The sequence below is a fragment of the Henckelia pumila genome, chromosome 1, assembly GCF_033568475.1.
Source record: "Henckelia pumila isolate YLH828 chromosome 1, ASM3356847v2, whole genome shotgun sequence".
Classification (NCBI taxonomy): domain Eukaryota; kingdom Viridiplantae; phylum Streptophyta; class Magnoliopsida; order Lamiales; family Gesneriaceae; genus Henckelia; species Henckelia pumila.
In genome coordinates this window covers 37,803,373-37,825,145 of record NC_133120.1, presented here as the reverse complement: position 1 = coordinate 37,825,145, position 21,773 = coordinate 37,803,373, and the positions used below count along the sequence as shown (strand labels likewise).

General features: G+C 37.2%; 2 protein-coding genes across 2 annotated transcripts; both read right to left on the bottom strand.

Annotated features, from left to right (window-relative positions):
- Positions 1–7,686: 7,686 nt before the first annotated feature.
- LOC140861260 (uncharacterized) lies at positions 7,687–8,088 on the bottom strand. Its single transcript, XM_073264266.1, has one exon. It carries the CDS (start codon positions 8,086–8,088, stop codon positions 7,687–7,689), a length of 402 nt encoding a protein of 133 aa, XP_073120367.1.
- Positions 8,089–9,087: 999 nt separating this feature from the next.
- LOC140861255 (uncharacterized) lies at positions 9,088–21,138 on the bottom strand. Its single transcript, XM_073264251.1, has 5 exons — positions 21,004–21,138; positions 20,086–20,579; positions 10,785–11,019; positions 10,581–10,697; positions 9,088–9,936 (listed from the first exon to the last, which is right to left on the bottom strand). The coding sequence occupies exons 1-5, from the start codon at positions 21,136–21,138 to the stop codon at positions 9,088–9,090; spliced, it is 1,830 nt and encodes a 609-aa protein (XP_073120352.1).
- Between the last annotated feature and the right edge of the window lie 635 nt (positions 21,139–21,773).

The window sequence follows — 21,773 nt, the reverse complement described above, 5'->3', positions numbered from 1 at the left end:
ATTCTAATATTCTTAAATTATTTAGGATTGAAATTGAATTAAAAAGAAGTTTCAAGGGCCAATTTGCAAATAGTGAAGAAATGAAGGGCCAAAGTGAAATTATGGCTTTTTGAGTGGGACACTTGTCTACTTATGCATATTCACGTGTATTATCACCATTATCATCAGAAAATACAGAGCAAGAACCGAGAGAAGAATAGAAAGGAAACTCAAGGCATTTCTTCATCTTAAATCTTTAATATTTCAAGATCCGTGCATCCGAATTAAATTCCGGGCATAGTTCCGTGATCCTTGAAAGACGATCTTCGATTTGGTGTAAGTATCTTTATGATCCAGCATATTTCGAAATTGAGATGATACAGAACTCAGAATTTGATGTTAGATATGTGTTCTTGAGTTTCTATGTGTTGTATTATCGCAATCGGGTCAAAGAACGGATATCGTTTGGAATTGATATTATTTTTCCAGCTAATATTCGAACCTAACCATGTCTGATTTTCTGGTTTTTGATGATATATTTCTGATATGTGATGCTTGTGAGTTAGATTTGATTGATAGATTGGTTAGATTTCAGTTTCGATTACCGATTTCGTACCGTTACGCCGTCGGTTTGAAAAATGATCAAGTTTGAGTCTAGATTGTTTGAGCTGAGTAGTATGTGAGTTATTGCTGATGTTCTTACACATGTTTGATGTATTTTCAGATTGAAAATAGGGGTCTTCAAGTTAAGAATCACGACTTCGAAATCGATCGACGGAAGAACAAGGTTTGTGACTTCTAGCGTTGAAGAATGAATGGAGTTTTGACCAGATTTTGATAGCCTTTGTTGTGTACAGATTTTGCAAGATTTGAAGAGTTTGAAATCAAAAAAAGAAAGGTATGAGACAACCTTTGAATAAGGGCTTGTACATTCAAGAGATTTTGCTTGAATGCCCTTCCAAAACCACATACTATGTGCTTATATATCTTGTATTTGCACATTTATTTACTTGTTTGACTTAGCTTGTTATTATTTGTCTTTTACTCTTATGCTTCTAGATTTTGATGCATTCATCTTGAGCCAAAAACCCTTTGAGATTTGAAATGGCAGATTCGTCAAAAGAATACGGACGTTTGGATATATATAAAGGAACCTATGAGATAGATCAACTCCTATTGTTAGAAACTTGATATAGTATGCCAAAGTCCGAGAAAAGAGCTCAACGCCACCCCGAAAGGGAGAGTAGGTGGGAGATTGGTTGTGTTCTTCTTCCCTGGGATCCCAAGAACCGATATAGATCTTGATAGCAGATTTTAAAATCATGCATTGCAATAGATTGGTTTAATGCTTGTTGAGATGTTTATATGAGTATTTATTTAAATTATATGATATGCATGATATAGTTGTTTTATACTGGGATTCAATTCTCACCGGAGATATCCGACTATTTCTATGTTTGTATGTGTGCATGGGAATAGATGGGGCGAGCACAGGACAAAGAAGGTTGATAGCAGAAAGAGGTGGAGTTAGATGTGGTGAACTCGGGTTTATGCAATAAAGATGATGTCAACATTTGTATCTAGATCTTGTACATGTTTTGTTATAAACACTTACTCATAAAGACTTGTATGTTTGGCAAGAATAAGAACAATGTAAGATCTTGTGGGTTGTATATCAAGTTCTATGTTTTGTTGCTTGGTTCACTCATAGTTATGCATGTTTTTGCTTAGATTTTGAAGCATGTATCATGTTTGAAAAGTTAGATGTTGTTTGAGAAAACAGGGGCAAAGGAACCATTTTTCAGCTCTTTGGAATCCAAATCAGAGGGTCAGGCACGCCCGCCCAGCCCAGTGGCGCGGCCGCGCCTAACCAAGGCACTTTGGGTGCCTTGGCCCGAGCCTTAGGCGCGCCCGCGCGTCAAGGTGGTTTAAAAAAAATGTTGATCTTTAGGCGACGTGTTTTTGCGTTGCCAAATGTAGGGTTTTGCGTCGCTAAATGTCCTGTAGTATTTATTTGATTTTTAATCAGATTAATATTCTGATTGAATATTTCTTGTTATTAATCGCCCTTTAAGATTAGATTAGCACCCGAGGTCCCCACAAAACCAGAATTAAACTGCGGTAGCAATAAACATAATACAATCCCAAGAAAAGGATTCTGCAAATACCCAAATAATTATACAACCAAATCGAATATTGTATCAACCCAATACATCAAAACAAATCCTAGGCGAAATCCCAGATGACCAACCACCGCCTAGTCCTTCCTAGATCCACCTGCCTCGTCTAGTCGCAAAAATGCCCCATGGAATAGGGTTTTCAGATACACAAAATATGAGACGTGAGAATAATATGCTCAGCACGAGAGTATGAGTATATCGTATTATATAAATACATAAATGCAAGTGTACCGCCTACTGGAACTAGAGGCCAAGGAACATATAACAAAGACAGACAGGGCCCTGGTATGTAGCACGTTGTGCCTTCGCCTCAAGAGGTGGCTCCCATACCAAATACCAGTGGATACTCCAGACCCAAATCGATGGAAATTCATCCACTAACAGGATAGGGCAAAACCCTACTACCAGACATCTCAAAGAGATAGATCAATATGCAAAGGTATGCAGCATAAAATCATGTCATATAAATCATGCAGTCACATAATACATGCATACTCAGTCCGGATATCTCGAACATTACTTTCATACCTCAACTACTAGGCAAGCTCTACAAGCTCTAGGTTCATGCCTATAGTCCGCACTAAATTGCAAAATGATACTAATATCATTATATTACTCCAAAAGCCTTAAATAAGCTATTGCATACTCCTAAATATTTTTAGGAAGAAAAAGCTATACCTGCGTCCGTCGTCAGCCCTTTGCTATCGTTTGCCTCAAAACTAGGCCACAGCTCCGCTACGACGCCTGTACAGCGCTTCCGCTTCCGGATTTTCCAAAGGAAGCCTAGAATTCCCTATATCTAAGCTAGAAGGCTAAGGAATCAAGAGAGAAGAGAGGAAGGTGTAAATTGAAAATGAAGTTCGGCACCCCTATTTATAGACAGCGATCGAAACTTCTGATCTCGATCGAAACATTCAATCCCGACATCGGAGCTTTCGATGTCCCATCAACACGTAAGAAATGATGCCATTTTTGCTGAGCTCATCCCTGACGTCATGTTCGGAGCCTCCGATCACCGTTCGGAGCTTCCGATCCTGTCGGAGCTTCGGTTCCCACCTTCGGAACTTCCGATCTCAGACAACCCTCAATTTTTCATTTTGTGTTGATTAATCCCTTAATCACCTATTCTGGATACGGGCTACTACACTAAATCTTTGAATGCTATATTATCTTCTGTTGATGTTAATATGTTTAGTTTAATTACTAATTGTGTTTGTGCTAAGCAGGCTTGGGACAATCTTCAGATACACTGTGACAGAACAAACAGTGTTTGAAAAACAAAGCTGAGGATGTTATCCTCCAAGTTCGAGAATTTGAGGATGGAAGAGAATGAGATCATAGATGACTATGATCTGAAGCTGAGGGATTTTGCGAATGAATCATTCAATCTTGGAGAGGCGATCTCAAATGAAATACAGGTGAATATAGTACTTCGTTCACTCTCAGAAAGGTTCAACATGAAGACTTGTGCGATTGAAGAATCTAAAGATACTTCCGCGCGCACTCTCACTAAGCGAGTTGATGAGTTCTTTGCGCATATATGAGATGAATACGAGTGTTCAGAAGAAATATAAAGGTAAAATTATTGCCCTTCAAATCACAAATGATTCTTACAAGGTCTTTCTTAAATTGTCGCAGGACGTGAAGGAATCCGATTTGGGAGAGGAGTCAAACTCAAGAACAAAATGCTTCCCACATCTGATAAACCTTTGAGAATTGTGATAGGCCTGCCGTTATCCAACAAACTTAAAATACCTACTCCTTAACAAAAATGAGTATAGTGGTGAGCAGGGTCGAATCCACAGGGAACATATATTTCTTTCTTTCGAGGAATAACAAATAAAAAGGGGGGATTTGTGGTTTGCAGTAATAAAATAAATAAAATTAAGACTAATGCAATAATTAAATAAATGAGATGAACAAATAATTAAAAAAGAAAATTTAATACTTTACCAAATTTTGATTCAAGGAATTTCAGTATTCCATTCATATCACTGGTCATCGGCTAAAAAATAATTTATTCATGCAGTTTCTAGCAATTAACCTTAAAATCATTGGGATGGACACTAAGATTTTTGTGTTTTCCTATTTTAATTGACCAAATTCAGCATCCAGACAAAACTTATCAATAACAAACTGGGCACGATTACGTTCCATATTGATTAAAAATAACTTTTAGATTTGTGAAAACAGTTAATCCTAAAATCTAACAATCGAGATAACTGCAATTGTAAAACCTAGTTCCATTGATTTATTTAGATCAAACATGTCATGATAGCACAACACACCTAATCTATCGCGACTAAATACCAATGGTTCATGACAATTACAGATCACTGAAATCATGGTTAGCAATAGAAAATTATAAATCAAATTAATTTGTCAGATCAATCCTACAAATTTCATGAAAATAAAGCATAAATCAACAAATACTAGAAACAAACAAGAACATCAATTTAAATTCAAAACCTCACAATGATAAATTCGAATACAGGAAAATATCCCTTGAATCAAAAATAAAAAATTAGCCAAGCATAGTTGGCTTCATAATTCCCTAGAAATATAAAACATTAAACCTAGAAATTATGAAGAGGAAAAAAAGAAGAAAATTTTTCTGCCTGGCCGTCTCAAGCGTGTGTGCAGATTCAGAAGCAGAAATCTGTCTCCCAAAAAAAACTAAAAACTAACATGTAGAGCCTATGAAAAAAACAGGAAAAAGATAAAGTCTAAAATTAAAAACAAAAGATGAAGCCTAACTAAATGATAATATACAGACATTGTTTTAAATAGAAAATCTCCAACTATCTTTATTTATCTAAAAATCTCTTCAAAAATCTTCCATAATTTAAATATCATATTTATAATTCATCAAATATGGTATTTTCTTCTCAAATTTTGAAATCTTCTATCCCCCACTAGAAAGTAACAGCGTAGTAACACAGCGCGCCCACGCCATTCTTCAGCACCTCTTCTAGTTTGCTCAATTTCTCAAAATTTCTCTTGGCAACTCCAAATGTGATAGAATTCAAATTTTTATCCAAGATGATCAAACTTCCTCCAACTACAAAACACGACAAAAACTCACCACTTAACATATGCAAAAGATAAAAACCCGAGAAATATGATACTAAAAATATAAATATTATGAGCCTATCAAAATCTTCCACACCTAAACCATGCTTGTCCTCAAGTATATAATAGTTCAATCTATCATCTCACAAATCATCCTCCTTTCTCTTCCTCAACCAATCCCAAAAAATTCATGCATTTCATGCATCAAAAACAAGCCAAAAGTGCATGTTCTCACATACCACATCACAAGAAATCAACTCAATCAATTGTATTGAAATTAAAATGCATAAGGTCCAACAATCTCTCACGGGATTCACACATTTCACTCAACAACATTGTTTTTGGTGCATATATATATATAATAAAGAAAACACTCATATCAAAACATAGAATATTTTTAACCATAAGCTTGCAAATATATCACGACTTTCCCACCAAATGAATGAATTAAAATGCACGATCAAAGGGCTTAAAGATGGTTGTAACAGGGCTAGGGGTAAGGTAGGAGAAAAGGATAAAATGTCATATAGAATTGAAGTCATCATATAAAACCTTTCACAAACACAACTCTACCCAATTATTCATCTGCAGTCAACGAAAATCTTGACATTCAATAAAATCATTCATCCCTCTTCATTTTTTTTTATTTCATTCTCTTATCTTTTCCTTTTGACTATTTTTTTTTCTTTCCCGAATTTTTTTCTCTGTTTTTTTTTTCGGGAATTTGAAATGTAGAAAAGAGAATTAAAAGACTCAGAGCATGATTAACTAAATCTACAAAAATTTTCACTGTCTTTGATTCAAATAGTTCCCTATGTGAAAAGTTTACATGATTGTTTAATTCAAGGTTCAAAAATTTGGATAATTAATCAATAAAGGATTTTCATGGATTGTAATGTGGGTATTTTTCAAAGAAAGGATCAGGCTCAAAATTGTCTTACTAAGGGTATATGAATCAAGGTAGGCTCAAAGCAAGACATATGAAAAAATGGTTTTAACCTAGGGCCCTTAATTTTTGAACAATGCATTCAATCAACCAAAAGGATTTAATGAAGACATGTGTAATAATGCAAGTTCTAGAAAAATCAACAATGCATGACAAACACACAATCAAGAAAACAGAGCATGATATAGTGACTGCTCATTAGCTCAAATCTCATGAAAGAAGATTGCTATGTGTGTTAGACCCATACATTTGTCCTTTCAACCAATTATCAAGAGAAACTACCCACAATGCAGCAAAGAGAATAATTTTTTTTCAAAGGGATCAGTTTCGGAAGTATCCAGGACTCAGAAAAGAGAAACAATAAGCATGAACTAATACATATTGGACCGAAATTCAAAAAAAATGGAATAACACAAACCCCTTAAAACCCTCCCACACCTAAATCAGGCATAATCCTCAATGACGACATACATATATGCACATTTATATGTACGGGACGAACTAGATTCACCAGATTGCATTAAATTTTTTAATTTTTAATTTTTTTCCAGAACTAGACTCTCGCAATAATTAAATATCAATCACAGTAACACACAAACAATTAATTACTGAGAAAACGAAAGTGGGGATGTATCACCAATTTTCTCTTGTTGGAGGCGGAGAATAACAGGGGCATCCAAATAATGATTATGGGATATTGATAGAGATGGCGATGAACGGGTGACGTTGTGGACGTCTGGCTGCGGCTGTGTTGATTGCCGGTGCGGTGAAGGACTAGCGGCGGCTTGGTGATGAATGGAGAGAGGCAGAAATGCGACGTCGGATTGAGGAGTGGTGGCTGCGGTGGCAAGCGGCGGTGTTGTGAAGTGGTGATGAAAGATAGCAGCGACGCCGTGCTGGAGCTGAGCAGAAAGGCACGATGTATGGAGGTGACTGGTGCGATGTTAAAGGCAATGGTGATGGAGAGGGGCTGCTTGCTTGGTGATGGAGAAGAGGCAGAGGCGGCGCTTTAAGAGAAAGCAAGGGGATGAACGAGAAGTGAAGTTGGCCATGTAGAAAAGAAAAGAAAACAATTACACAATAAACTTTTTATTTTAATGATTATTATTGTAATTAATATTTTTAAAAAAATCAAAAAAATATTCTTAACTCTTTTCAAAACAGAAAATAATTTTTTATAGGGTGTGGGCACGCCTGGTAGAAAATTATTTTCTAAAAATTTTATATTTTTTAAAAAGAAAAATTGATTTTTTGTACAAAAAATAATTTTTCCCAGGGCGTGGGCACGCCTTGTACTAAATCATTTTCTGAATTTTTTTTTCAAAAGCAAGAATAAAAAAAATAATAATAAATAACAATAATAATAAACATTGGGTTGCCTCCCAAAAGCGCAATTTTTTAGAGTTGTTATGCTCGACGTTACCAATCCCATCAAGTCGTGGAATAATGAGGAATTGTTAACTCAATCTCCATGTACGACACACTTTCATCTTCATGGAACACCTTCAGTCAATGTCCATTCACTTTGAAAATTTTCTCTGTATTCAAACTCTTAATTTCTACTGCTCCATAAGGAAACATGTGAGTAACAACAAATAGACCAATCCATTGAGAACAAAGCTTACTTGTCATGAATTTCAACCGAGAATTAAAGAGCAGTACTTTTTGGCCAACAGTAAATTTCTTCCTCAAGATAGATTTATCATGAAACAACTTCTTTTTCTCTTTATAAATCCTTGAGTTCTCATAAGCCTCCAAACGTAGTTCCTTTAACTCTTGCAGGTGCAGCTTCCTAATCTCTCCTGCCTCATCCAAATTCATATTACAGTGTTTCACCGCCCAATATGTTTTATGCTCAATCTCAACCGGCAGATGACACGCCTTCCCAAACACTAATCTGTAAGGCGACATCCCAATAGGAGTTTTGTATGCAGTTCAGTAGACCAAAAGTGCATCATCCAGACGAATACTCCAATCTTTCCTACTTGGATTTACCGTTTTCGCAAGAATATACTTGATCTCCCTATTGGAAACTTTTGCTTAACCATTCGTCTGCGGATGGTAAGCGGTGGCTACCCTGTGATACACTCCATATTTATTCAGTAAAGTCTCAACAGTTTTATTTCAAAAATGAGTCCCTTGGTCGCTAATTAGCGCTCTAGGGATTCCAAACCTGCTGAAAATGATAGATTTGAGGAAACCTACAACAACGTGTGAATCTTTAGTCATGGTGGGTTTTGCTTCCACCTATTTCGATACATAATCAACTGCCAAAATTATATAAACATTAACACATGATGAAGGAAATGGACCCATGAAATCTATACCCTAAATGTCAAAAATTTCACAAACAAGAATGGGAGTTTGGGGCATTTGATTTTTATGAGACAAAGAACCTGTTCTTTGACACTTTTCATAGTTTTTACAACACAAATAAGCATCTTTGAACAGAGTTTCCTAGTACAAACCACTTTCCAAAATTTTTCTGGCAGTTCTTTTCATTCCAAAATGACCACCACATGCATAATCATGACAGAAAACCAAAACTGACTTATACTCATTCTCAGGCACACATCTCCTAATCACTTTATCAGCACAAAATTTACATAAATCGGGTTCCTCCCACACATAATACTTTGCCTCACAACGAATCGTATTCTTACGGGATGTACTAAGGGAAGAGGGAAAAATTCCACTAACCAAAAAATTTACTATATCTTCATACCAAGGAATCATACGTTTAATTTGGAATAACTGTTCATCAGGAAAGAATTCAGAAAAAGGCATGGATTTATCTTCCTTCACCAATCTGCTCAGGTGATTGGCCACTGGATTCTCGATCCCCTTCCGATCCTTTATCTCAATGTCAAACTCTTGGAGCAGGAGTATCCACCTTATCAATCTCGGTTTTTACTCATTTTTCGCCAATAGATACTTTAGCGCTGCATGATCAGAATACACCAACACTTTAGAACCAAGTAAATATGATCTAAATTTATCTAAAGCAAAAACAATTGCTAAAAGCTCCTTTTCAGTAGTTGTGTAGTTGCACTGTGCAGGGTCCAACGTCTTTGATGCATAATATATGACATGACTCTTCTTATCAATCTGTTGGCCTAAAACAGCTCCCACAACATAGTTACCGACATCACACATGATTTCTAAAGGCAAGGTCCAGTCAGGATGCTTGATTATAGTTGCAGTAGTTAGCATGTTCTTGAGTTTGTCAAAAGCATTCTTGAATTTCTCTCCAAACTCGAAGGGCACATCCTTTTGCAATAACTTGGACATTGTCAAAGCAATCTTTGAAAAATCCTTAATAAACCTGCGATAAAACCCTGCATGTCCAAGAAAAGCTCGAACTTCCTTAACTTTAGTGGGGAATGGTAAGTGTGTGATTAAACCAATTTTTGCCTTATCAACCTCTATACTCCTTGATGAAACAACGTATCCCAACACAATACCTTCATTCACCATGAAATGACATTTTTCATAATTCAAAACCAAGCTGGTTTTTATACATCTTTTCAAAATCTTGGATAAGTGATCCAAGCAGACCTCAAATGAATTCCCATAAACGGTGAAATCATCCATAAATACTTCAATGCAATTCTCAATATATTCAGAAAAAATACTAAGCATGCACCTTTGGAATGTACATGGGGCATTGTAGAGTCCGAATGGCATGCGTTTGTAGGCAAATGTTCCAAAAGGGCACGTGAAAGTTATTTTCTCCTGATCTTCCTGAGCAATGACAATCTGGTAATAACCTGAAAATCCATCAAGAAAACAAAATAAGTCTTTCCATCTATCCTTTCCAATGTTTGATCAATAAAGGGTAAGGGTAAATCATCTTTTCTAGTAGCTAAGTTAAGCCTTCGAAAATCAATGACCATTCTCCAGCCATTTTGCACCCTCGTTGGTACCAACTCATCATTTTGATTTCTTTCCACAGTAATGCCTATTTTCTTTGGTACAACATTGATCGGGCTCACCGATTTGCTATCCAAGATAGGATATATTATTCCTTCATCTAAGAGCTTGATGATTTCTTTCATTACCACTTCCTTAATTACCGGATTCAGTTTTCGTTGGAACTCTCTTACTGGTTTGGCATCATCCTCCAAAATAATTCTATGCATGCCAATTTATGGACTAATGCCATTGATATCAGCTAAAGTCCACCCGATTGCAGTTTTGTGCTCCTTGAGTAATGTGACCAACCTCTTTTCCTGGTCCTCGGTTAATTTCTTTGAGATGATCATAGGTAAAGTCTCTTCATCACCTAGATATATATATTTCAAATGATCTGGAAAACTCTTCAACTCTAGTTTGGGTGCTTGCAAAATAGAAGGTAGCAATTTTTAATGAGAGAATGGAATTTCAATCTCTGAATTTGGTACCCTTGTTTGATCAATTTCTTGTTCTGAAATTTCATAAGTTTCAGCTAATTCTTCTTCCACATCCAATTGTGCATACATTTGAAAATTTTCAGTCTCACCTTCTTCTTCAAAAACTTCCTGCACAATTGAATCAACAACAACAATCGAGCATATAGAATTATTTTCACTTGGGTACTTCATCGCATAAAAAATATTAAATTTTACAATCTCTCCGTCAAATTCGAAATAGAGGGTACCATTATCGACATCAATCTTAGTCCTAGCAGTTTTCAAAAATGGCCTTCCTAATAGAATTGGGGGTGAATTCGAAGTGGAGTCCTCTTCCATTCGCAAGATATAGAAATCTGCGGGGAATATCAATTCCTTAACCTGCACCAAAACATCCTCAACAACCCCTTTCGGGTAAGCATTAGAACGATCAGCCAATTGAATCACCACTCTAGTTTATTTCAAAGGACCCAGATTTAGAGCACAATAAACATAATATGGCATGACATTTATGGATGCACCTAAATCTAACATGGAACACTCAATTTTCTGAAAGAGTGGGTGCCCGGTGAGCCAACTTGTGGCTAAGGGCTTTGATGACTCTTTGTATAAACAATCTTTTGTTTAATATAATTTACACTTTTATTAATGGCAATGACTTTATCTTTATTCATATTGTTATATTGTGATATACTATTGTTGTTTTGATAAAGACCTTGAATATACTATAGTGTATGTAAGATGTGGTAGCACATGGGGATGGCTATCATGAAACACATCTTATAGTCACTGTATATTCTAAACTGTTCCTAGTCGATTGAGTCGTCCGATAATAAGGATAAGGATCGCTCGAGTTTGAGACTAGCATTTGCGATGCAGAGTACCACGTTTCATTGGTAAGGAACATAGAGATGTTCAAAGCATGCAAATGGATATTCATACGATGAATGATCGAACTACCCTATCCGGACTTTCCAAGTGGTTATCACTTATCGAGTGGATAAAGTCCGCGGTTTTGGTTGTACACCATTAGTCCTTACTACTTGAAACATCATTGAGACTCTATATGCTAGTACTGTGCTTTGACTCGTTTACCGACTCTGTTGGGGTCATCAGGTGTCGGGATTGGGTACAGTTACAACACATATAGGAGTCGATGCTTTGTTGTGAAGGATTCACCACATACTTGCGAGTGTGGATATCTTATGCGATCTGAGAAGATATTAGTGTGACGAATCTCTGGCCAGAGTACATGATGTGTTTTAAGAAATGGTTTCTTAGTAGCACATGCGATGTCACTATTTGATCTTCAAGATGTATTGCATAGTTATCGAATCTCGAACGACTCTCGATTTACCAATGGCTGTTGATTCGATCGGGATATATGGATGAAGGGACCGTACTATACGCTAACCAAAATCTATTGGTTCTTGCAGGCACTATCAGTGATACCTAGGGAATCATGGGGCGATGTTGCTAGGCGCTCTTACCATGATTCGATGGGCAAGTCGGAAATCGTTGTTCCGAGTCACAAGGAGTTGTGAGCCCACGGCTAGCTGTATCCCTGAACCATTGAGGGTCACACAGAGTAATGGATTTTTAATCTCCGTTGAGATAGTTAAATTTAAAGAGTTAAATTTAATGAACAAAGAAGTTGGACTTCTTATTTAAGAGTAGAGGAGTAAGATTTCCTAAAATGACATAGGGATGGGCATTTTTGGAAATCACTGAATTCGGATTCAGAAAAATTTATCTCGACTTTAAAAGGTGCAGAAATGGTTTCTGTGAACATTGGTAAAATCGGTTTATCAATTAGAGTCACGATGAATTTTATATTAATTTCTGAACATGCGGGCTTTGCTTGTCGGGCTTGAACTTATGACTAATGGGCCCTAAGCTGTTAGCGGCCTACATTATAAATAAGTTATTGCAGTACAGAAATTACACACAACAGGTCACAATTTTCGAAAAAACCCTAGTTTTCTCTCTAACAGTGGCCGCCCCCTCCCCTCTGCTTAGGAAAAATCCAGCCTGTGAATTTTGAATTACAGTCTGGTTTAACGGATCAAATTCGTTAATTCTCTTCGTAGAAACTTCTGATAGATTTTCTAGTGCAATCTATCAGAGGGATTAAATCTCTGTTCGTGGACCTGATTAAAGAACAGTTCGTCCATCAGTTCCTGGGAGATACAACAAGAGCAGAGCAATCTGTTGGTGTCCATAATCTCGATTCGAGATTGGAGGTAAAAATTTATAATTGTTATTTAATTTTTACACACACAATTTAATCGTATAGTTTTGATACCCATCATGGAATCGTTCCATATAAAATTTTTAAACTTCCGCTGCACCGGGTATCAATTCTGATTGATCTGATCGCCGTTCTCCAACAGTGGTATCAGAGACAGGTTGCTCAGATCAAGCGATTAAATTAATCGATTGTACAAAAATTTTTTAAGCCTCGGTTTTTGAAACAAAATAAATATTTTTAAAAAAAAAATTAATTTTCGGGCAAAACCTGGGCAGCGATGGTCGCTGCCCGCTGCCCATGGGCAGCGATCGTCGCTACCCTAGGGGCAGCCGGGCTGCCCGGCCCGAGCCCTTTTGGGGCGCGGGCTGCCCGGGAGTGTCCCGGGCGGCCCGCAAAAAATTAATTTTTAATTTTAAAATTAAAATTTTAATATGTTAAAATTCTATTTTTGGTCCGATCGAAAATTGTTTTTGATTGGTCCACGAGGCGTCGGATCGAATTGTTCGAGTCCGAAAATTTTAAAATTGATTTTTGGATAAATTTGAATTTTTGGAAAATTTATAAATTTTATCCGTTAAATCAGATTTTATGAAATTAATTATTTTTGGTACAATTGATGATAAGATATGATCTTATGGAAATATTGAGTAAAATATGATTTTATATATAAAATTGGATTTTATATGTAAAATATGATTTTATTTGATAAAAAGATAAAATATGATTTTGTATGTAAAATAAGATTTTATATATGGAATATGATTTTATTCATTTAAATTTAATTGCCATTGCATGTTATCCAATAAATTAATTTTGAATTAAATATTATTGGATAAGGATGATCGATTGCCATGACCAATTTTGTAGGTGTATGTTAGGAATTTACATTTGTTTTTATTGTTGTTGGATTTATTAATGGGCCTGGTTTATGGCCCAATATGAATTGTCATATGTAATAAAAGTGGGTCTGGTTTATGGCCCGTTCCCACCCCTTTAAATGTATCCCCTACTTGTCATTGTTATTTATTGTAAATACATTAAATTTAGTGGGAGATGAAGATTTGAAGACGGAGGTGGGCCCAGCAGACAATAAAGACAGAAGAAATGTAAATTGGAAGCACAATGTAATAGGATTGCATTGCATACCAGCATATTACCTAGGATTGGAGTTAGACTCGTGATTGGCAACCACAGGTCGATTAGAAATGGAATCGATCATCCTATATAATATATGATATTATAGTTGTATGCATGTTTTAGACAAAATTGTGTGAATCCGGCAAGCATACAAATTTTAAAATGATGAGACAAATTTTCAAAATTAAAATCCCTCATTTTAAATATGATTTAAAATTGATATCAAGATAAATAAAGAAAATTTAAATATTGTTTAAATGTTCCTACCTTCCATCAACGATCAATGTATGATATGCTACCTGCGGATACGGTCTGGCTCATATTATTGGGGGTGCCCGTTCGTCGGAAAGCTGTACATTGGATCGACACATGTTGTAAGTTGGGTGGAACTCCCATGGGATCGGCTCATATTATTGGAGGATCCACATGGCGACCGTCCATCACAACTTAATATTGATGGGTCATCTTGACATGTCACAATAAACGGCGTCATATTATTGGGCCCTTATTGGACATGAGGTAAAAACGTGGAGGTTGCTTTGGAAGCAATTGGGCTCTACTTTTTGAAAATTATGGTTGGCTGTTATTGTTCGGGACCATAGTTTGTCAATTGGACTCCATGTTCCCACTAAGGAAAACAGTTTCCCGTTTTCACTAGAGGGTAGTGAAATCGTTAAAATAGTGGGAGTGAGATTCATAAAATAAATTTCGCCTATTTTATGTCTTAGTAAATTAATTAAATAATCATCGATAATTGTCTGTTTCATCTCAGTATATCAATATGATGAATCTTCGTAATCCACTATTCTCTATCTTCGAACAAAATAAACTTACTGGCGCAAACAATACAAAATGATTCCATAAGTTAAGATTGTCCTAAGTTCGGAAAGGATTTTCTAAGTGTTAGAAAAGGCTTCTCCGAAAATAGCCCCGGCTGGAGTAACTGCCGAAAGGTTGGCCGAACTAGAGAAATGTTTGGACCATGATCTCAAGGCCAAATGTTACATGCAAAATTGGACAAGTCTAAACAAGTTTGCCATCACTACAAGAAATCCGGTCATTGGAAACGTAACTGCAAGGAATTCCTCGAGCAGTTGCGAACTGCAAAGGGTATGTTTTACATTGAAATAAATGTTTTTCTTAAATACTATTTCTTGAGTATTGGATACCAGATGTAGATCTCATATTTGCAATGAGTTGCAAATGATGACAAGAAGTAATAGGCTAAGGATGGGTGAGACCCAGTCAAGGCTCGGGAATGGTTCCAGAGTTAAATCCATAGCTATGGGAAATATTTGTTTAAATTTTGCAAACCAATTTTAAGTTGTATTATGAGAAAGATATTTTTATTTGTGCCAAAGATTTCATTAAAACATTATTTCTATTTCTATGCTTGATAGAGATGGGTTTTCTTGTAATTTTGTGAATAGGATTTGCAATGTTTACAAGAATGAATGTTTGATTTGAAGTGGACAATTTAAAACGATCTATATAACTTAAAATTAAAAGACGTTCCAATATATTATGTTGATAAACCGGTAACAACAAACAAAAGGAAAATCGATAGTCAAAACCCGGCATATCTTTGGCATGCTAGGCTAGGTCATATTTCCTCAAGGAGGATGAACAAGCTAGTGGGAGAGGGCATGTTTGATATGTCTGATATTAACTCTCTACCTACTTGTGAGTCCTGCCTGAAAGGAAAAATGACTAAATCTCCTTTTAAGAGGAAACCTGAGCGTAGTCAAAATCTGTTGGATTTGATCCATACAGATGTTTGTGGTCCATTTAGAATTGGTACTCAATTTGGCCACACCTACTTCATTACCTTTACTGATGATTATTCAAGGTATGGGTATTTATATTTAATGAAATATAAGTCTGAAGAATTTGAAAAGTTCAAAGAATTCAAGGCTGAAGTAGAAAACAAGCTAGGTAAAAGTATTAAAGCACTTCGATCGGATCGAGGTGGAGAATACTTAAGTACCGAGTTTTTGGACTATCTGAAAGAGAATGGGATTCTCTCTCAGTGGACTCCTCCTATGACACCTCAGCTGAATGGTGTATCGGAGCGTCGTAATCGAACTTTGTTGGACATGGTTCGATCCATGATGAGCTTCACTGAGCTTCCACCTTTGTTTTGGGGCTACGCGCTTGAAACGGCGGTGTTGTTGTTGAACAACGTCCACACCAAAGCAGTGGACAAAACACCATACGAGTTATGGAATGGCAAAGCTCCTAAGTATTCGTACTTGAGGATTTGGGGATGTCCTGCTTACGTGAAGCAGACAGTGGGAGATAAGTTGAATAGTCGATCCACCTTATGTTATTTTGTAGGGTATCCGAAGAATTCAATCGGATATTATTTCTATCATCCTGCTGAAACAAAGGTGTTTGTTTCAAGGAATGCCACCTTTTTGGAGAAGGAGTTCTTATTGGATAAGAAAGGCGAGATGATGGAACTCGAAGAAATTCGAGAAGAACCCGAAATACAAAATAATGATCCTACACCTCAGGAACCATTGATGGACACGCCTATACTTAGAAGATCCGAGAGGACTTCTAGACCTCCTATTCGATATGGTCTTCTTCTTGAAGGGGATCAAGATGAACCCGATGTTGGATGTGATCCAAGAAACTTCAAGGAAGCAATTTCTGATGCGGATTCAAATTTATGGCTTGAAGCTATGCAGTCAGAAATAGATTCGATGCATAAAAACCAAGTTTGGTCTTTAGTAGATCCTCCCGATGGAATTGTTCCAATAGGATGTAAATGGATCTACAAGAGAAAGCTTGGGCCTGATGGTAAGGTATTGACCTACAAGGCGCGATTGGTGGCAAAAGGTTATACTCAAAGACAAGGAGTTGACTATGATGAAACCTTTTCACCAGTTGCAATGTTCAAGTCCATAAGAATCCTTATTGCCATAGCTGCTTGGTATGACTATGAGATATGGCAAATGGATGTGAAGACTGCATTTCTTAATGGAAACATTAAGGAAGAGATCTATATGACGCAGCCTGAGGGATACACATCCATGGGAAGCGAGCATAAGATATGCAAGCTTCAGAGATCAATCTATGGTCTAAAACAAGCATCAAGAAGTTGGAACCAGAAATTTGATGAAACAATAAAGGATTTTGGTTTCATCAAGAACCCGGAGGAACCATGCGTGTACAAGAAAGTAGTTAAGGATGCTGTGACATTCTTAGTACTTTATGTTGATGACATCCTACTCATTGGGAATGACGTAGGGATGTTGCAGTCAACAAAGATATGGTTATCAGGTAGATTCTCGATGAAGGATTTGGGTGAGGCATCCTATATTCTAGGGATACAGATCTATAGAGATAGATCTAAGAGAATGATAGGACTCACTCAATCAACCTACATCGACACCATATTGAAACGGTTTTCAATGGATGGGTCCAAGAGAGGACATCTACCCATGTGTCATGGAGTTTCTCTATCCAAGTCTATGTGTCCCAAGACTGATGAAGAGATAGAGAAAATGACACATGTACCATATGCGTCAGCCATCGGTAGTATCATGTATGGGATGATATCTACCAGACCGGATGTAGCATTTTCTCTGAGTGTCACGAGCAGATATCAAGCTAATCCCGGTCAAATGCATTGGAAATCCGTGAAGGACATTCTTAAGTACTTACGAAGGACTAAGAATATGTTCATGGTATATGGAGGAAGAGAACTAAAATTGGAAGGCTATACCGACACTAGCTTCCAAAGTGACGTGGATGACTCGAAGTCAACCTCTGGATTTGTGTTCATGCTCAATGGTGGTGCTGTCTCTTGGAAGAGTTCCAAGCAGGACACCATAGCGGATTCCACCACTGAGGCAGAATACATTGCAGCATCAGCTGCTGCTAAAGAGGCCGTTTGGATGAGGAATTTCGTCCAAGAGTTGGGCGTTATTCCGGAAGTTGTTGGTCCAGTCCCCGTGTACTGTGACAACACGGGTGCCGTTGCTCAGGCAAAGGAACCAAGGTCTCATTAAAGATCCAAACACGTAATGAGGAAATACCACATCATCCGGGAGATTGTGGAAAGAGGAGACATCACTGTCGAAAGAGTGGCCTCTGCAGACAATATCGCTGATCCACTTACTAAGCCCTTGCCAGGACCATTATTTGACAAACATCGCGAAGCAATGGGTCTACGTAGTATGACTAGTTGGCTTTAGGGCAAGTGGGAGATTGAAAGAGTGGGTGCCCGGTGAGCCAACTTGTGGCTAAGGGCTTTGATGACTCTTTGTATAAACAATCTTTTGTTTAATATAATTTACACTTTTATTAATGGCAATGACTTTATCTTTCTTCATATTGTTATATTGTGATATACTATTGTTGTTTTGATAAAGACCTTGAATATACTATAGTGTATGTAAGATGTGGTAGCACATGGGGATGGCTATCATGAAACACATCTTATAGTCACTGTATATTCTAAACTGTTCCTAGTCGATTGAGCCGTCCGATAATAAGGATAAGGATCGCTCGAGTTTGAGACTAGCATTTGCGATGCAGAGTACCACGTTTCATTGGTAAGGAACATAGAGATGTTCAAAGTATGCAAATGGATATTCATACGATGAATGATCGAACTACCTTATCCGAACTTTCCAAGTGGTTATCACTTATCGAGTGGATAAAGTCCGCAGTTTTGGTTGTACACCATTAGTCCTTACTACTTGAAACATCATTGAGACTATATATGCTAGTACTGTGCTTTGACTCGTTTACCGACTCTATTGGGGTCTTCAGGTGTCGGGATTGGGTACAGTTACGACACATATAGGAGTCGATGCTTTGTTGTCAAGGATTCACCACATACTTGCGAGTGTAGATATCCTATGCGATCTGAGGAGATATTAGTGTGACGAATCTCTGGCCAGAGTACATGATGTGTTTTAAGAAATGGTTTCTTAGTAGCACATGCGATGTCACTATTTGATCTTCAAGATGTATTGCATAGTTATCGAATCTCGAACGACTCTCGATTTACCAATGGTTGTTGATTCGATCGGGATATATGGATGAAGGGACCGTACTGTACGCTAACCAAAATCTATTGGTTCTTGCAGGCACTATCAGTGATACCTAGAGAATCATGGGGCGATGTTGCTAGGCGCTCTTACCATGATTCGATGGGCAAGTCGAAAATCGTTGTTCCGAGTCACAAGGAGTTGTGAGCCCACGGCTAGCTGTATCCCTGAACCATTGAGGGTCACACAGAGTAATGGATTTTTAATCCCCGTTGAGATAGTTAAATTTAAAGAGTTAAATTTAATGAACAAAGAAGTTGGACTTCTTATTTAAGAGTAGAGGAGTAAGATTTCCTAAAATGACATAGGGATGGGCATTTTTGGAAATCACTGAATTCGGATTCAGAAAAATTTATCTTGACTTTAAAAGGAGCAGAAATGGTTTCTGTAAACATTGGTAAAATCGGTTTATCAATTAGAGTCACGATGAATTTTATATTAATTTCTGAACATGCGGGCTTTGCTTGTCGGGCTTGAACTTATGACTAATGGGCCCTAAGCTGTTAGCGGCCTACATTATAAATAAGTTATTGCAGTACAGAAATTACACACAACAGGTCACAATTTTCGAAAAAACCCTAGTTTTCTCTCTAACAGTGGCCGCCCCCGTCCCCTCTGCTCAGGAAAAATCCAGCCTGTGAATTTGAATTACAGTCTGGTTTAACGGATCAAATTCGTTAATTCTCTTCGTAGAAACTTCTGATAGATTTTCTAGTGCAATCTATCAGAGGGATTAAATATCTGTTCGTGGACCTGATTGAAGAACAGTTCGTCCATCAGTTCCTAGGAGATACAACAAGAGCAGAGCAATCTGTTGGTGTCCAGAATCTCGATTCCAGATTGGAGGTAAAAATTTATAATTGTTATTTAATTTTTACACACACAATTTAATCGTATAGTTTTGATACCCATCATGGAATCGTTCCATATAAAAGTTTTAAAATTCCGCTGCATCGGGTATCAATTCTGATTGATCTGATCGCCGTTCTCCAACATTTTCAAATTCTCAATAACACAAGGCATAGTAAACATATATGGATCCTTGCATTTATTTGGTAAATACCTCTTTATCACTGCAGATACATTTTCTCCCACACTTACCTTCGCATCACCTCTCAGCCTCCTCTTTTTGGTCCAAAAATCCTTCAAAAATTTAGCATACCTTGGGATTTGCTTAATTGCATCAATCAAGGGTATGTTAATTTCCACTTTTCTGAACGTATCCAACACTTCATTATCATAATCAGCTTTTTTGGATCTCTCTAACCTAGAAGGAAAAGGATGAATAACCACATTAGATATACCAGATAAAGGAGATTTGGGTTTTACCTTTGCATGCTCCTCGAATGTGTCTTTAACTTCCTTGTCCATGTATTTTCCTTCATTATTCTGCTCATGTGAGGTAGACCCAATTTCGATCTTCTTTCCACTTCTCAACACCATTGCACTTGCATTTTCTCTTGGATTTACTACCGTTTGTGATGGTAGTTTTCCACAATTTTGAGCCTCCAAATTGCTAACCGCAGTAGCTAACTGGGTTATCTGATTTCCTAGATTCTGAATGCTGGCCCTCGTTTACTGTTGGAATTTTTGAGTGTTAGTTGCAAGGGTTTTGACAATTTCATCTAGAGACATGCGTGAGTCGGAGGATTGTGCAGGTGCTGGTTGTTTGTTATAATTTTGTTGTGGAAATCCTTGTTGACCTCCTTGGTTCTTGTAGCTGAAATTCGGGTGATATCTCCATCCTGGATTGTAGGTATTGGAATATGGATCATATCGATGCTGTGGTTGTCCAGGAAAATCGTCAATTGCATTGCCTTGCTGCGTTGGATCTTCTTGTACTGTTGAACACATATCCGTCGGATTTCCAACAACCGAACATATACCACAAGATTTTACATGTTGTGCTTGTCCTACAACCAATTTTTCCAAAAGAGATGTTAAAGAATCTAATTTTTTTATCAATGGGACAAACACTTACCTCTTTAACATGTCGCGGAGCGTTATCTTCTCTTGTTCTGAACGGTTGAGCATTAGCTGCCATGTTGATGATCAGATCACTTGCTTCATGAGGTGTTTTTTTCATTAATGGTCCTCCACTTGCAGCATCAACCATGTTCCTATCAAAAACAGAGAGTCCCTCATAAAAATACTGAACTAAAAGTTGTTCACAAATTTGATTTTGTGGACAGCTCGCACACAGTTTCTTGAATCTCTCCCAGTACTCATACAAAGTCTCTCCCTGTAACTGTCGGATCCCACAAATGTCCTTCCTAAGCTGGGAAGAACTTATCCAGAAATTGCTGCTTCATGACATTCCAAGTTTTTATAGTTCCAGAGGGCAAATAATATAGTCAATACTTAGCTTTGTCAGCCAGTGAGAATGGAAAAGCTCGCAATGAAATTTGTTCCTCTGTAATCCCTTGAGGTTTCATAGTTGTGAAAACAATGTGGAACTCCTTCAAATTCTTATGTGGGTCTTCTCCTGCAAGACAATGAAAATTTTGTATCAAGTGAATCAAACCATATTTTAATTCAAAATTGGATTTAGTAGTAGGGAATTGAATGCATAATGGCTGTTGAGTAACATTAAGATTAGCCAACTCCCTGAGAGTTCTTTGTGATGGCTCTGCCATTGTTTCTTCGTGCTCACTTTCTTCAGTTTCAAACTCGGGATGAGATTCCCGGTCAGATTCGCTCGATTTCAATTCCACGTTCAAACCAGGAGATGAAATTGATGCTTGGTTACGT

Excerpts from the sequence above, each read along its gene's own strand:
- LOC140861260 (XM_073264266.1), bottom strand. The coding sequence starts at position 8,088 with ATGTCGCCTTACAGATTAGTGTTTGGGAAGGCGTGTCATCTGCCGGTT.
- LOC140861255 (XM_073264251.1), bottom strand. The coding sequence starts at position 21,138 with ATGGTTGATGCTGCAAGTGGAGGACCATTAATGAAAAAAACACCTCAT. Across the intron at positions 20,580-21,003 it reads CTCCGCGACATGTTAAAGAG|AATCTAGGAAATCAGATAAC; the intron begins GTAAGTGTTTGT and ends GCCAGCATTCAG. Across the intron at positions 11,020-20,085 it reads GTATCTGCAGTGATAAAGAG|AGTGGTGATTCAATTGGCTG; the intron begins GTATTTACCAAA and ends GAAATAAACTAG.